General features: G+C 48.1%; 2 protein-coding genes across 3 annotated transcripts; both read left to right on the forward strand.

Moving 5' to 3' along the window:
• The first annotated feature begins 9,447 nt into the window (after positions 1-9,447).
• Positions 9,448-12,506, forward strand: LOC117892681. Its single transcript, XM_034799086.1, has 3 exons — positions 9,448-9,504; positions 11,832-12,037; positions 12,068-12,506. Exons 1-3 carry the CDS (start codon positions 9,448-9,450, stop codon positions 12,504-12,506), a joined length of 702 nt encoding a protein of 233 aa, XP_034654977.1.
• LOC117891669 (serine proteinase stubble) lies at positions 12,492-16,815 on the forward strand. Of its 2 annotated transcripts, XM_034797235.1 has the most exons (7): positions 12,492-13,931; positions 13,998-14,128; positions 14,390-14,620; positions 15,458-15,569; positions 15,636-15,889; positions 15,955-16,248; positions 16,313-16,815. In XM_034797235.1, the coding sequence occupies exons 1-7, from the start codon at positions 12,508-12,510 to the stop codon at positions 16,426-16,428; spliced, it is 2,562 nt and encodes an 853-aa protein (XP_034653126.1). In that variant the 5' UTR covers positions 12,492-12,507; the 3' UTR covers positions 16,429-16,815. The 2 variants fall into 2 exon arrangements, with proteins under 2 accessions (XP_034653126.1, XP_034653127.1); XM_034797236.1 differs by lacking the exon at positions 14,390-14,620.
• Positions 16,816-16,842: the final 27 nt, after the last annotated feature.

The following is a 16,842-nucleotide window of genomic DNA, read 5'->3' on the forward strand; positions in this document are numbered from 1 at the left end:
CGGCATGGCGAATGCCGCAAAAACAAAAGACTGAAGGCACGAACATGGGGTCGAGTGGGTCGGCCAGGTCTTATGTAAGCGCGTGCTCGCCTTCAATTAAAGTCCACAATCAGGCGCTGACGACAAGGGGTCAGAGTAGACAGAGGCAGAGAGAGAGAGCGGCACAGCCCGCTGTGTAGGTGGAGAAATTATGTTGACATCATCGCCAAAAAATGGCCAAGAAGCGAGCGATGCCGAAGCCCACAAGCTGGGTGCCTCTTGAAAAACAGAAGAAAAAAATGTATTTTACTTTCATTTTCGCTCATTTCTTTCAATTTTAATGAATATTTTGTTGGCTGCCACAAAAAAATACGGCGGCAGCGGCAGCCGTAGCAAAGTCATCATATCCGCAACTATTTTGGTTGTGGCTTGTGCCACTTGAACGAGCTGATTGCACTTTGATTGTCCGAGACAGATCGGTTCCGTTTGGCCTTTGGCTCGGCTGGGATTAGCTCTTGAATTGGTTTGTCAGCAGGCCTGTCTGCCGTTGACTAACTGAAACTACGACTAACAAACTAACTGATCGATCGATCGATCGGCTGGCAGACTGATCGATGAAGTAAGCGGCTGCTGCAATGAGGAAATGTTTGTTTATGAATATCCCAGAGCATCGCATCGCATCGAATGAATTGTATTAGTTATCAGCCATCCAGCAATGAAAGGCAAAAGCGTTTGCCGTTTGCAAAATTGTATTTTAATAGACCAAAACACACAATTTCCTGGCCCGATGCCAAAAACGGTTTTACTACGCCAAACTATTGTGAAAAGCGAGCCAATTTTATTGCCAGTTTCAGCTGCGACTTATGAAATTCCTTGCACTGTCAGCGCGTTGGGCTGGCCAATTTTCTAGGTCCCAAATGTAGACGTAGTTGGAGAAGGGCTTACGAAACCTGGGCGCCATTTCCCTGTGGATATGCCTTATCGTCCCACGCACTAATGTGCAAATTAAACGTCTTTCCACATAGGAGTAAGTGAGTATGAGATTGGCTGGCATCTTCCCTCCCAGACAATTACGTTTTACTCAACATAATTTCTTGCGCTTAACTTTATGAGCTTTTTAGGGTGCTCAACGAGCGCAGACGACTGAGATATGGGCCGCGGGGAGGAGTCGCTCCATCTCCGAGTGTGTGACAGCCGCCATATACATATTTCTTGTCATATTTCAAAAGGAAAATGCTGGCATAAGGCCGCATAAAGCAGCTGCACACAAAACACCCTCGGTTACGCATGCATCCCATCAAAAGTCTGCGTTGTATAAGCCCCCACTTGTCCCACAAAAATGTGTCGCAGCCAGAGCTATTCGTATTCGTATTCGTATTCGGATTCGTATTCGTACAGCTGCCAGCATAGAGAAAAAAACAACTCTCTGCAGAGACAATTGTGTAATTAGCGAAAAGAAATACAAAAAGAGAGGAGGAAATAAGAAAGAGTAGGGAGTGTCGCGGAGATGCAAAACAAAAAGATCTAAATGGCTATTCATAGCTCCATCGATAGACAATATTTCCAGCTGCACGATTGTCTGCTGGCTGGAAATGCCATTTGGTAATTCCGATCCGACTAAGCCGCAACGGAATGCGATCTGCTTGGCGTCTCTCTTCTTTATCTTCTGCCGCTGCTTCTGTTTAAATTGATTTATGATATTTTCATGTGGAAAATACTTATAAAATCTCAGCTGAGATTCAATTGATCTTAGAGCGGAGTGGTGCATCGATGTGGAAGTGTCTTAGAGGCAATAGTTCTCATTCTAAACTGCTTAATTATATCTTATTTCGAAACGCACAAGAGCATTCCAGATACGTTGACTTTTCGTTGACTTTTTGTTTTTTTTCCACGGCCGCTCACTAATTGCCGCGAATTTTTGCGATCGAGTTTGGCTCGTGGCACAGACCGGCCGAGACCCTATCACCATTGAGTGACTGACTGCCCGACACTACGATGTGATTAACAGATCAGATCTCTGGCTCTCGGTGCACACTCGTACATATATCTTCACACAGGAATGGAAAGTTTTTAATGTCCTAGCCACGCGTCTCTTCCCGTCTCGCTTTCGCCCCCCTGGGTCGCTCCTTTGACACCCGAGCGCTTCTTAAAGTAATTCTGATATTTATTATTTGATATGCAAACCGAAGATTTGCTAATTGTTTTGGCTAAATGTTGGCAATTTGTCAAGCGTCGCTAATCGAATTAGAAGGTGTTATTGACAATCGTTAGAAGCGATCGTGCAAAAACAAAAGATCCGAACAGATTAGATCAGACGGGGCCCAAAGGTTCTTGTGTTGGAACTGGACTTTGTGCGTGCTAAATGGGATCATGGGTTTCTGGCTCAGCATAGAGAGGATAGTAGGTTACAGGAGTTAATGATCCGCACGTTCGTTTGGAGCAGCTGGAGATCATTACAGCAACAAAGCACTGGACAGCTGTCAATGCAACTGCTGCTGCTGCTGCTGCTTCTGCTTCTGCCCATGACGAAGTCAGGGACTGGGTCTGGGACTGGGACTGGGACTGCGGCTGTGTCCATTATATCACCTTCAGGTGAAAGTGATGATGGCATTCGCAAGGCCTCAACGCCAATACCCGTTTGCGGATCTTTTCCTGCATGTGGCACACAGGGTGTGTGCACCTCGCTGCCGACTGGAACACCCTCGTGGCTGCTTTGGGGGCTTGGGGCAAATGGATGTATGCTAATGTTGCAGTTTTGCGCCGCCAGCAAATATTTTTTTTCAATTATCGATTTTTGTTTGCCTTTTACTTGGAGGTGTGAGAGGCGTACAACAACACGAAATTGCCACTTCCTCATTGCAATTCCACGTCTGTGTTGCAACAATCTGTGGTGTGTGTGGCGTAGAGATGGGGCAAGCGTTTTTGCGTTGCTTCAATTGCCATTGATTTGCATGGCGGCGGTGAGAGAAATCGCCAATGGCACACGAATTCCTGGTGCCAAATCAAATGTCTATCTCCGCAGACTAATGAATATTCATAATTATGGACAGGCCAGAGCCGAGAGCGCCCCTTTGGAAATTGTGCCACACGAAATTAAGAGCAATTGCTACTCGACTTTGCGGTCTCTGCCGGTGGCAGTGTGTGTATGCAAATATTTGCCCTCACCGCATAAAAGTAAAGCTACAGAAAACACTTTCCAACTGTCCCAAGCATCCGCCAGCAGCAGCAGCTGGACTCGAGTTGAAGTTGATGTTGATGTGGAAGCTGGGGCAACATCAGCATCAGCATCAGCACCCGCACCAATGCCAATGCCATGCCATACCCCCCAGCAACATCATCGCAAGGGGCAGCTGTGGCCGTACCAGCCACAGATACAGATAAAGAAATGTGCCGCTGTCGATGCTGCCGCTGCCGCTGCTGCTGCTGCTGCTGCTGCTCCTTTCACTTTCGACTTGCCTTCAACGAGTGTTCGAATCCAGAGCAAAACGGACTTTTAGCTCCGCTAAATAGCAAGGGGCAGCCACAAAAGCAGCAGCACCAGCCCCAGCACCAGCAATCGAAAAACAAATAGAAGAAATCCACGAAAAAAAGTCGTTGCCGGATGATTCATCCGAAAGCGGCGGCGGATGCGATGGATGCCGATGGTAACCGCTGCGTGGTTTTCCAAAGGCCAGTCCACGTCCGCAAGCATGGGCGCCACTCGCACACACTCACGCACCCGAATGCTGTGGGGATAAACCCCGTGCCACCCTGTTTTAAGATCAAGGCTCCCCTGACCAGCCTTGACGTTGAATTGTTAAGCATTCGCATTCACGGTGCGAGCTTGAACGCTCGAGTGGAGTCTCAAAGCGATAACAGATGAAATGAACCATTGTGGGGCCTCCCACAGAGATCATCAGTTGTTGAACTCCCCCGAAAGAGTGTTGGCCGCTGTGGAAGGTCTGGGAACCAATGCATTCAATTAGATTTACCTTCCCCCATTACAATCCAATTGGTGGTTTCCTAAACAATTTCATTTAATGGCTTTGTAAGCTCTTACAGACTTTCTTCTAGTGTATGTTCAGCTATCGAATGCATTCCGGTGCAGTTTCAGTTTCAGTTCCAGTTCTTCCTCTCCTCTCCTCTCCTCACCCGACCCGGCCATGAGCTCTGGGCCGCAGTACCCTTGTGCTCTACTCTGAAAGTCTGCTCTGCAGCCGCAGCTGGACACGGCGCACGCTTCCACACCTTTCAATCAAATCAAATGCAATTTGCTGTCAAAGTCGAGTCACAGCATGTCACAGTCTGTCAAAAGGCATTAAATGCTGCGACGCTTTTGTGATTTGTGGGTTCTTTTTTCTGTGTTTTGTATTTTGTGGCCGAAGGCTTTGGACAAATATGAACTGAAAATGTTTAATTGGCGGCTGTCATGTTTGGGCAGAAAAAACAGAAATAAAACGATGCCCGGTCTTGGACTCGGACTCGGCCGCCTGGTACTTACTATTGACCATGGCGGCCAATGATGCTTTACGACTTCATATCATAATTACAGCTTACGAAACGGGTGCCGGGGCAGTTGATTGATGGGGAGGGAGGGAGCGAGGTAAAAGATGGTGGGGAAGAAGGCGAAGTCGCCGTCTGCCGGCATTGAGCAATAATTTGTATTATTTGTACAATGCGGTGGCTGTTACAGTACGAGTACTCTTCTCTCTCTCTCTCTCTCCCCATCCACGTCTTTCATATCTTTTACGCTTGTCTGTGCATTTATTGTTGCCTAATCGGTGATGGGAGACAAAGGTGGAGAGCCGAAGCCGAACGGACAGCTGTTTTCCAAGCTCTGCTTTGCTTTGATTTTTCGTGCAAACGCACTCTACACTCCACAGGCCGAAAAAAGCGCAGAAGAGTAGGAAGACAAGCAGCAGCAACAACAGCAACAGCAACAACAACAACGAGGGAAAGAGCCGATCAAGCAGCGACTGCGCAGCAGCTAGCAAAGCTCGGCAAGCTAAGCTTACTGTCGCTCGGCGCCTGCGCTTCAATTCAGACTTCTTTGAGACTCCGCTCAAGAAGGTCGTGTCTAGCTCCAGCTCAGTTCGGCTCGCGTTCGTAATTACCGCTACACACGAGCCTCGTTCGTTGGCTGTAAGTGCATGAGTGACTCTGTGGGTGTGTATGTGTGTGTTTAGGATAAGATAAGACGCAGGACCTAGAGGCGTCATCAAACCGCAAATTAAGCTGCCCCAAATGATAGGAGATATTAGGAGTAAAGTAGTTGCAGAGCTCAATAACTATAGTGTTGGTGCAAGTGTGAGTGCTACGGATTGGATATAGCTCGCATTCGCCTTCAATTTCAAAACAGCAACTCTCTCGGCGCACCACTCTCCTTCGATCTCCGCCTGACAGTGAAAGTGATTTGATTTTGCAATTGGAGTCCGAGTCGGAGTCCGAGTCGCAGTCGCAGTTGCTGCTAGCGAGCGACTTTGAGCAATATTTCTGCTTGTTTGCTGATCCGATCAGCCAGCAGTAAAGAGTTTTTGCCTTTATTATTACTATTTTTCGCCAGGCAAAGCAAAGGCAAAGCAAACCCAAATCCAACGAAACTAAACGCAGCAAAACAATAAACAAAAGTGCAAAGAAAACAGAAAAATAGTAAACGTAAATTGCAAGCAATTTGTAATCTGGATCCTAATGCAATTTCTCTCTCTCCCTCTGCACAGTCGTTCCACTGTGGCCAAAACCCAACAAAATACCATTAAAAACTCATCTTCAAATTGGATTAATCCTCTGCAGATCTTTACCCTAACTAAAGGTAAGTCAGCAACCAAAGATAGTCAGTCAGCCATCGATATAGATAAACCAATTAAATCGAATCGACACTTATGCGGCAACACTTACCGCTGGCAGGCGATTAAATAATTTGCACATTGCAACATTCGCATCGCGCACGAACTACAGAAAAAGAAACTATTTATGGTGCAAAAGTAAAGCGTCATTATCTAATAAATCTTACCATATTCACTCGTATCGCATACCCACACTACGCCTCTTTCGGGTGCAGATACTTGCACCAGTAAATGCATAAAGCGCAAACCCAGACATGGGTGCATGGCGTGGTCGGGGGGTCTCTTGCTAAACTTACAAAATATTTGCAATCGAATGCTTGCCACATGCCTGAGTGCATAATCCGCTGGAGTCAATTTGCCAGGGCTGTCCCCTGGGCCAGGCAGCATATGTGGTATGCAAATATTTTAATGACTTTTTGATAGAGGAATTTTTGCAGTCTACTGGGAAATTTATTTTCCATTACTTCATCTATTTGACACTTGGCTATGCCAAAAACTGATGGGAGTTCAAGGGAATGTGCTTTTAAAAAGATCGACTATCCCATGGGAAGATTCAATTGCCGCTTTGAACTTGTGACCCAATAACACAATTAAAAGTAACATTTTCAACAATATTGCATTGCAAACGGATTATTTAATCCATTTCCAAATGAACAACGCGATTATTATTATATAAGCAGTAGCAAACAGACTTTGAATAATAAATAGGCTGCTTGAAGACGAGAAACCATGTCAAGTCGCCAATAAAGCAATTAAAGCCAACGAAATGCAAAAACGAAGGAAACAACAAGCCGGAAAACATAAATAGTCGGACAATAAAAGTGCGTGAAAGAAGGGCAAACGAAATGGGGAAGAAGAGACAATGGAGAGATGTGCAGAAAGAGAGAGAGAGAGAGAAAAGGAGAAGCGACGCATTGAGGCAACTTAACCCCAATTTGGTTAACTGCAGCTTGAGCCACAAATTATTTGGCAACGTTTTTATGGCTCCGTCGACGTCTTGTCTCGACTACACAATATATTTACTATAAAAGATATATATCGCTGTGTGTGTAGGGATGACATGAACTTCATTATCAGCAAGCCCGAACACTGAAGCCGTCTCGTCTCGTCTTCTTTTTTGTTGTTTTTGTAACATCTCTTTACTTTTTTTTTCGTTTTCCTGAAATGGTTTTATTTTATTTTGCTTTTTCAATTTAGGGCTGACTTACGAGTATTGCATAAGCGGAGAAACTCGTATTGCTGGGCTGCTCTCTGGAGCATGTGATACATATGTACATACTATACATAAAGCTGTGCATGTATACATATGTACACAGTAGGTGCCATATATTTATTACGGTTGAGAACTTTCTTTCGGGAGTGACACAAATTACTTAATTTTGAGGAGCTGCTGCTGTCTCAGATCCGGTTTGTTTGTTGTTTTTTTTTCGGTTTTTGGGACTGTGATCTGACCCTTTTCTCATCATGTAATAAAACCAAAAATATACGATCTGTTGTCGGAAAACAAGTTCCGCCAAATTGTGACCGTGGCCATGGATTTGTTAGCTTCGTTTGCTTCGCTTTTATTTTCTTTTTTAATGCTTTATGTAAATCTTATTTTTCTTCTTTCTTTCTTTCTTTCTTTCTTTCCTATCTGCCCCCTTTTTTGTTTTTTCTCTGGCTCGTGCTTATGTAAGTCAATCGAAATGCTCGCCATATGCAAATGATTTCTCAACTTGTGTTGCTCTTTTTCAGAGTTTTTCCTCTTTTGGTTTGGGTGTGTGTATGGGTTCAACTCCAATCGATGATTATGTATTCAGATTGTTTTGTTTAATTATTTGTTTTTGGTTAATTGGTAGGCGGGTCGGAGGAGGTGACCATAATAGCTACTGGCTATGCGGATCACCTAATTATCGGGGCAACATTTACATATGCTTGGGTTCACCTTTTGGCTGCCTCCAGTTCGTGTCTTAAGTCGTTTGTTTTTCGGATTCCAATTCCGGTTCGGGGTTTCCCCATTTCTCTGGGGCTAGCGACTAGCGGCTACCGGCTAGAATCGGTTGTATTGCCACACTCTCTGTGTCCATTGATTAACATTACGCATGCGCCTTGTGTGAGTGTGGCGCTAATTGCATAATCATCATCATCATCCTCACCAATACGATTTGCATGCCATGCTTCATATACAAATGAAGCGGCTTTTGTTTTTGTTGCCATGTCCGATAGTCTGGCCGAGCCACTGCCACTTCTTGACACTTCTACACCCGAACGCCGCCGGCGTTGACTTAACACATTCGTAACAATTGCGCAGCAGCCTTGTACGATGAATGCTAATTAGCACAATCCCCGCTACAGCACACGTCACAGTTGCCTTCTTTCGGCTGCCCGATACGAGTATTGATTATGTGGTCAGGCGGGTGTGCTGTGGCAACACCCCGCCCCGTGCTGCCCGCAGCCCTCTCTTACAACGGCACTTACCTTACCCAACAACACCTTGGCGCGGCTTTCATCGCGTTGCGTTTGCGTTTGCGTTGCGGCTCTAATATATTTCGTTTGTTTTCGTTTTCGGTTTTTCTGGTTTTTTTCTCTCTCGTTTGTTTTTTGGCTGGACAAAATGTGCCAATGGCATGACACCGATTTCCATTTAATTTGGCCAGGCCAAGACGAGCGCAGCTGTTTGACCCACTTGGTGGGTTTGGTTGGGTTGTTGGTGCGGCTGGTGGCTGGTGGCTGGACGTGGTGCTGCTTGTGGGAAAGTCAAATAGCTTTAACCTTTTGGCTTGTGCAAACAATTGGTAAATTCAATTGGTAGCAATTCGAAATAATTGGGCAAATCTATTTTAATTCAAGTTTGCCAAGAAGAGACAACAATCGAAAGTGGCAGTGGCGGTGGGTGTGGGAGTGATCAGTGCTGTGGGGTGAGGAGTGCCTAAGTTGATTACCTCTTGATTGTTCGACTCAACTGCCATGAAATAAATAAATGAAAAATACTATGGTTAGGGAAAAAGTTGGGGAAATACTCGCGGCACAGCTATTCAAGAAGGGGAAACAAATATATCATAGAAAGGGAAAACATAAACGACCTTTGGGGGCAGCTCTTTTCATTTATCTATCGTTTTGCTTCTGCTTCTTTTCTGATGATAAGCTTACCTAAGGTTCTCTTTTGTTTCTCTCCCGAGAGAGAAGCTGCCTCAGGCTCATTTATCGCTGTTGTTGCCATATCCACTCCAAACATAAATTAAAATTAAGCTGTCGTTGGCTGCTTCTTTCTATTGTGAGTTTTTTCTTTAATTTATTTTTCATGCCTGGGTCTGGCTTGGGTCGCTCCTCCATAATTTAGGCACTTTTCCCCCGGATTCAACAAAATGCATACAAATTTCCTTGTCTCGCATTCATTTTATGCGCAGCTCATCAGCCAGCGACAAACGAGAGACAACGAAAATGACAACTTTTGGCTGAGCTTTTGTGTTGCGTTGCCCCGTGCTGTTGGCGGTGCTGTTGCAGCCACTGCCATTGTCATTTCGCGCATTAGGCATTGTCTTTTAACATTTTTCTAGTCGTCCATTGTGGCGAAGGAGCGGGAATTGCTTTGAATTATGCGTGAACCGAAGAGAGAAAAGTTTCTCGGGATTTGTGACGCACAATCAACTCTGATGCGAAGAAGTCCATGCCCAATGAGGCGGGCACTCAGTATCGCATCTGCATACGCAACTGCAACCAGTTGGTCTCTGTCTCTGTCTCCGTCTCTGCCTCTGTCTCTGCCACAACTGCAGCTGCGGTTGCGCATTTAAAATGCATTTATCTCAATTACGAACAGAAAGAGCAACAAAATCGCTTGTTTACAGCGAAATGAAAACGAAACGAACGAAAATGAACGACGCATTGTTTTGCAGCAGAAAATAAAAACTTTCACTGCCACGAAAAACAGAAAAAAAAACTTAAATAACTAAAACAAAAGTAATCATGTTGCGGGCGGGTGGCTGGCACAGCGGATAGGAGAGGAGAGGAGAGGAGTTGTGCTGTGCCCCGAAAACAGGGAGAAGCAAAAGCAAAGCCCTGGAAAAGTATTGTTAATTAAAACAAATAAACTGAAAGGCCAGGCCCGGCCAGCGAAATGATTGTAAATTGTGCGTTGCAGGGGAATTGGAAGTGTGAACGAAGCAGCAGGCAGGCAGAGAAAGAGAGGGGACAAAAGAAAGACAGAAAGAAAGAGCAGCACAAAAGGCAAGCGGAAAGTGAATGCGGCAAAAGCAACAGCAAAAGCCAGTTTCCGGCGTCCTTCACTCAAGGCCGTTGCAATGGTAGCTGCACGCATGCGCCAGCATTGTGGCCAGTATTGTGGCAGCTGCTGTGCTGCAGCTTTTCATGCAGATGGTGATCATGATGATGATCGTGACGGGGATGGTGTGCTGGTGGTGGCGGGCAGCTGTCCACGAAATGAACGTTTATGTAATCCAGAGGATGGATAAGCTCTGCCTGCAACCAATTTCCAGCACTGCCACGACAAAATTAAAAATATGTAAATTAAATTTCTGCAACATGTTGCATCATTGACGGGGGGTGGTGTGCAGGGGAATAAGCTAAAATACCAGCTAGCGAAACCAGTTGAGCCGCCAAAAAATATTTCATAATCAACATCCCATCCCATGCACAAAACAAAATGCCCGCAAAATGTGTTAAATGTTATGCAAAACCGTCTTCCACGGCTGTCGATGCTCGATGCTGCAGAGTCGCGTCACGACTCGGTTGGCGTGCACCAGGAAGCAAACCTACCTATCGAACTGTCCCTGCCTCTGTCCCTGCCACTGCCTCTAAGGCCGCAAATCAAGTTCAAAATGTCAAGTTTGCGCCCGCACAAATCAACCGAAAAGGAAGCGGAGTAATGCCGCAACAGCGCAGCAGCAGCGCAGTGGTGCTTGAACTCGAAATGAAAGTGAAAATACGCCAGCAGCGACGCGCACGCCGACTGCGACCGCGACTGCGACTGCGCATGCAGCTGAGAGCAGCGCAGCTGAGCGAAAAAAGCTCGCCAACTCTTACTTTCAAAGCTGCTGACTAGCCTCTGCAGAAGGGCAGCGCCAGCAAGAAGTCGACTATTGAAAACCCTTTCCAAGTTTAATGGCATTAAAGGCAACACTTAACTGGAAGCTTTTTAGGGAAGAAATTTCTTTTGGGGCTATATTTACTTATAGTGTGTGTTGAAACATAACCACAAACACAACCCAATGGAGTTTGGTGGATAAATAAAGCTCCTTCCTGCAGCTATTGCCCTGAACTAATATGCCCTGTGTTATCTTTGGGAGTTTTATTGCACCTTTTACAATCACATTCATTCATTTCCTTCTATCGTTAAACGAAAAAACAAAGCATAGAAAACACTAAACAAAAAATAAAAAGTGAAATTAAAAAAACGCTGCGAATTTCCAGCTGCTGGTGATGGTTTTTCCAGTTTTCCCAGATACTTTTATCTCGCCAGCCCAGCCAGCAACTCGTTTGCTTTACCAAAAACCCCAGCAGCTGTAGTTGGCGACCGAGGAAACGCGTGATGCAGTTGCCGCTGCCGCTGCCGCTGCAGCAACGCTGTTGCAGTTGCTGTTGCAGTTGCAATTGCAAGTTAAAGCGTAAATGATGATTTAAAATTAATTTTTTGAGCGATTAATGGGAATTTAATGCGCAAAGCGGAGATCAGACGTGTATAGCTGCCAAGATGAAAGCTCATTTGGGCATTTATGAGTTTTACGATGATCGTCGGCGATGGGCGTTGCATGCAACCGCAACACACCCATGCGCCCACATCGTCGGCGTAAAGTTAATTGCCAAAATATACGAATACAAAGGAAAAACTAAAACCCGTTCCTCTCTGTTTATATCTTTCGTTTATCTGCGGCAGGCAATTAAGGAAGTAATTTGTGGCCGAAACTCTTCGTGGATGTCTATGTGGATGTCGCCAGCCAAATAGCGCGATGCGATTGCGATGCATGCAACCACACGAAACCGCTTAAAAAGTCGCTGTTAAAGCGTCAACAGCAATTGCCATAATTGCCATTGGAGCATCACACACATACCCAAGCACACGCACACAGTACCAAGGAGTCCAATAACCGCTGGACAAGCATCCAACAACCAGCAATCCAACACCCAACCCAACGTGTCCGTGCCCGTACCCAAACCATACCCGCACCATTACCAGCACCCGGACCAATTCAGCCATCAAAACGAAACTTGCCACACGAGCTATCCGAGGCAGGCACACTGAAACACACTCGCACACTCACACACACACACACACACACACCCACAAATCCGCAAATCCCACTGAATTGTAACAGAGACGAGGAGCCAGAGATAGAGATAGGAGTCGAGCTTGAAAATCCCCAAAGCCAAAACAAAGTCGAAGACCAACAGCCAGAGCAAGAGCAAAAGCAAGAGCAAGACCAAAAAACCAGTGAGGAGATCAATGAACGCAGCACGCAGCTGACAGCACCAGCAGCAACTCAGCGGAGCATAGGAAAGGCGCCACGGACGGACACTACTCGGCTGGGGCGTTCAAGTTCAAGCAGCAACTACTCCGACGACTGCAAGCAGGAAGTGGCGTGGCTGCACCTTAATTGGAGGCAGTGTCATTACCACCAGAGCCACAGCAACAGCAACATCAACATCAACATCCCAATCAATAGCAATAGCAACTGCAACTGCAACAACCAGCGCTCATCCTGCTCGATGTAAGATGTTAGTGACCGACAACAGCAACGAGCTCCACACAAGCAACAGCCGCATCTGCATCTGCACCTGGAGATGGAGATGGAGCCTGATCCAACTGTTTGCCCTCTGCTCCCTCAGTGTTGAGGCGGCCACACCCACCACAGTGTCCACGGGCCAACTGCTGGCGGGACATCAGCTGCTGCCATGGCAGGCGACGGCGGCCACATCCTCCTCGCCCCACGCCACAGCCACGTTAGCGCCCACGGCCCGCAATCTGTTCGCGCCTTACCAGCGCTTCAGCCAGCAGGACGACATCAGCTTCAAGGATGTGCGCCAGCGCAGTGACGGCACCATTGTGCAGTCCTTTGGTTCCTATCGCACCGCCCGCCAATCGGGCGGTCCAGCTGCCGCCGCAGCCCAACGCCGTTCGGATGCCGCCGTTGAAATCATTCCGGCGCCCTCGGTGGAGCTGCCCCAAGGCGAACTGATCACGATACCAAAGCAACTGGTGCCCACGATGCCCGAGAACGTGACGCGGCAGGGCAGGCAGCGTAACTACATGTACATTCCACTGCAGACGGAGGCGGATCCCGACTCGGCTGGAGCCCTCCTTCAGCTGCGTCCGAGCCGAAATGCCACGCTCTCCTCGCTGGGACCGCCGGCAGATGGAGTAGCCGCTGTGGCCCATCAGTTTGGAGCGGAACTGGCCACTCAGGGCAGTCCGGAGCAGCAGCCGCTGGAACTAGACCCAGAGCGCACGGAACGCAGTGATCTGGTGGCCTCCGCCAGCTCCACGGACACGCTGGAGTACGCGGAGCCAGAGAACACCAGTCGACGCGTGGGCTTCCAGTTTCCCAGCTACAGTCTCAAGCCCGCGAGCCCCTTCCATCCGCAGTCCTATCGCGAGGACAACCCAATCTTCGGGGAGACGAGTGCAGCGGGATTCGAGCCGCAGCCATACAGCGAGGATGCCTCGCCCACGCCCACACAGTACGAGGCGCACGAGACGCGCCACACACGCCAGCTGTACTTCGACTCGGATGTGTCGCCCTCCAGCTTCGAGTTTCCGGGTCTGGCGAGCAACTCCAAGCCCCACGGCCTCAAGCTGTATCGGGATGATGTGACCAAGTTTGGCGACGTCAATGGACCCATCACAGCCCTGCCGCAGCGTCCGCAGCGTGGCTTCTACTTTGGAGACACGGAATTCCGGACGGGGCCGCCTGCACCCATCCGCCAGTTTGGGCCACAGAAGAACTTCCAGGAGTACGTGGGACCCAGCGACTATCAGGGCTCCCGCAAGAGTCGCTACTATCCGTACAAGTCATCCCGCAGCCCCCGTGTGGTGTTCCCCTCCAACGACAATGTGGGAACGACTGGGGTCAGTGGTCCGGCCAGCAGCAGCGGACCCTCCGGCACAGGAGTCTACTTCAGCGACAACCTCGCCTTCAGGTGAGTGGCAGACACAGAATGAACCATCGATCAATTGCTGAGCTGTTTCCCTCTGCTTCCGTTTAGGGATCAGAACTTTGGCATCAACGAACTGTCCGCCGTGCAGGATGTGCGCAACGATTACAGTCTGCAGGAGCTGGACAACGCCTCGGAGGCCACCAGCAGTCCGCAGTCGGCGAGCACGTTCAAGGAGAAAGGTAAGTCCATCCCAGCCCGTACCCACCAAGCCCCGAGCTCCCAGCTCCCAGCACCCCAATCCAAGCGGAATCCCCATCCCCGCGTTCAGTAGGGCATAAGTTAGAGTCGCTACTGCCGATGCTGTCAATGCTGCTGCTGTCACTGCTTGAACTAGGCGAACATAAAATCACACACCCCCTCCATCCGCACACAAGAAGAACAAACCGAAACCCATACCGATACCGATACAGATACCGATTCCAATGATTCCCATCCGACAGTCGACATCACAACGGACATGGAGTGCCAGAACCGAGGCGGCACATGCGAGTTCTTTTTGGGCTGCTGGCTGTCCGGTGGCCTCATTCAGGGCACATGCAACGGAGTGCTGCGCGGCTGTTGCCACCGCACGGCCAAGTCGGCCAATCTGCGCAGCTCGGACTATGTGGGCAATACCGTAGATCTCACAGATCTGCCGCAAAAGAACTATGGACCGGTCAACAACGAACCCAGTGAGTGTGGCAGCCTCAGCTCGAACCAAACCCAAAACCCAAACCCAAATCAACTCCCAGCACGTGCACACACTAAAACCCCACCCTGCCCTCCCCACCCCATCCCAAAAATCGGTTCAACGAAATAGTTGAGAAATAATTTGCATGCCACGAAAAACCTAACAAATTTACGTACTTTGTTTTGTATTGTACACGTTTTGTATGTATAAGTATTTTGTAGTTTGTTTTGTTTTGCTTTGTTTATCTCTCATCTCCATTAAGTATATTATGTAGTTATGCACTCGTAATTCGGACTCTTAAGTATTTGTTATAGTTACACTCTTGGCTAGGTTTCAGCGCCCAATTAAGCTGCAATCTCTAGGGTGGTGTACGTGCACGCTACTAAAAACCGAAGCGAACCCACTGCCTCTGCCCCTGCCTCTGCCCCGGAGTAGGCAGAAAGAAAGGCTGGAATAGAGTTTAATTGCCAGGCATGAGCATGTTAATTACCACAGCACGCTAATGATAATTAAGCCATATTACACATAGCTTAACGGCATTACGCTCCATCTACAAGACACTCGTAGACCTCGCATACCAACGAAACTCCCAAAACCCCGAGTCCAGGTCCGAAACTGAAACTGAAACTCTAGAAAGCGGAGACAGATACCGAGATCAAGACCTAGACCCAGGCAGTGGCAGGTTTCATCGCGATGCTTTCGTTGTGTTTGTTGTTTGCCTAATTGCTTGCTTGCTTTGTGGTCACCCTGTTTAATGCTTCACTAATCCCATATATCCTTCCGATCCTCTGCGATCTCCACCAAACTGAACACGTTCTCCGTTTGCTTGCCATTCCAGGTTGCGGCATCTCGCTGGCCAAGCAGACCGCCCAGCGTCGCATCGTGGGTGGAGACGATGCGGGCTTCGGCTCCTTCCCCTGGCAGGCCTACATACGCATTGGATCCTCCAGGTAAGCACCCAAAGGAGACTCGAGCTGCTTCATTACCGATTCGAATATGGTGTCCCCCTTTTGCAGATGCGGTGGATCGCTGGTCTCGCGGCGTCATGTGGTCACCGCCGGGCATTGTGTGGCTCGGGCCACGCCCCGTCAGGTGCACGTCACGTTGGGCGACTACGTGATCAACTCGGCCGTGGAGCCACTGCCGGCTTATACCTTCGGTGTGCGACGCATCGATGTGCATCCGTACTTCAAGTTCACCCCGCAGGCGGATCGCTTTGACATCTCCGTGCTGACGCTGGAGAGGACCGTGCACTTCATGCCACACATCGGTAAGTCCACCATTGAGCTGCCCTTCAATGGACTCCTCATGCTGATCATCTGCTGACCCTTGCAGCTCCCATCTGCCTTCCCGAGAAGAACGAGGACTTTCTGGGTAAATTCGGCTGGGCTGCCGGCTGGGGTGCCCTGAATCCGGGCTCCCGGCTGCGTCCCAAGACGCTGCAGGCCGTCGACGTTCCGGTGATCGAGAACCGCATCTGCGAGCGCTGGCACCGGCAGAACGGCATCAATGTGGTGATCTATCAGGAGATGCTCTGCGCAGGCTACCGCAACGGTGGCAAGGACTCGTGCCAGGGCGACTCGGGTGGACCGCTGATGCACGACAAGAACGGGCGTTGGTACTTGATTGGTGAGTGTCCCGCAAAGGAACCTGCCAGCATCTCCCTATACTCATTTTTATCAACATCTTCCAGGTGTCGTCTCGGCTGGGTACTCCTGTGCGTCGCGTGGCCAGCCAGGGATCTACCACAGCGTGAGCAAGACCGTCGACTGGGTATCCTACGTCGTTGGCCTCACGATGAACATCTGATCTACTACTAATTTATTCTCATCGCATTCGCAATCGCACCTGCACCTCAATGGTGCATGATTTTGTACATAATTCACTTCATTCTGCTCACTGAATACTGAATTCTGATCAATGCTAAAACCCCTATTTATGAATACAACACAAAACGAATTATAACATTAAATACAAATGAACAAATTAGCGCAGTACAATTTAGCGGATAGAAATGGATGTACATATGTATGTACATATGTACATATATGTATGTATGTATGCAGAGCCCTAAACTAATTATAATTAATGATTAATTTACGTAGTCATATGCGCTGTTATGTAATTTTAATACTATTTATGAACTACTACATTTCGTGTGTAAATCAATTATACAACAATGAAATTAGGTCCAAATTTATTGTACTGAAATGTCATGTATTC

The sequence above is a fragment of the Drosophila subobscura genome, chromosome E (assembly GCF_008121235.1).
Source record: "Drosophila subobscura isolate 14011-0131.10 chromosome E, UCBerk_Dsub_1.0, whole genome shotgun sequence".
Taxonomy (NCBI): Eukaryota; Metazoa; Arthropoda; class Insecta; order Diptera; family Drosophilidae; genus Drosophila; species Drosophila subobscura.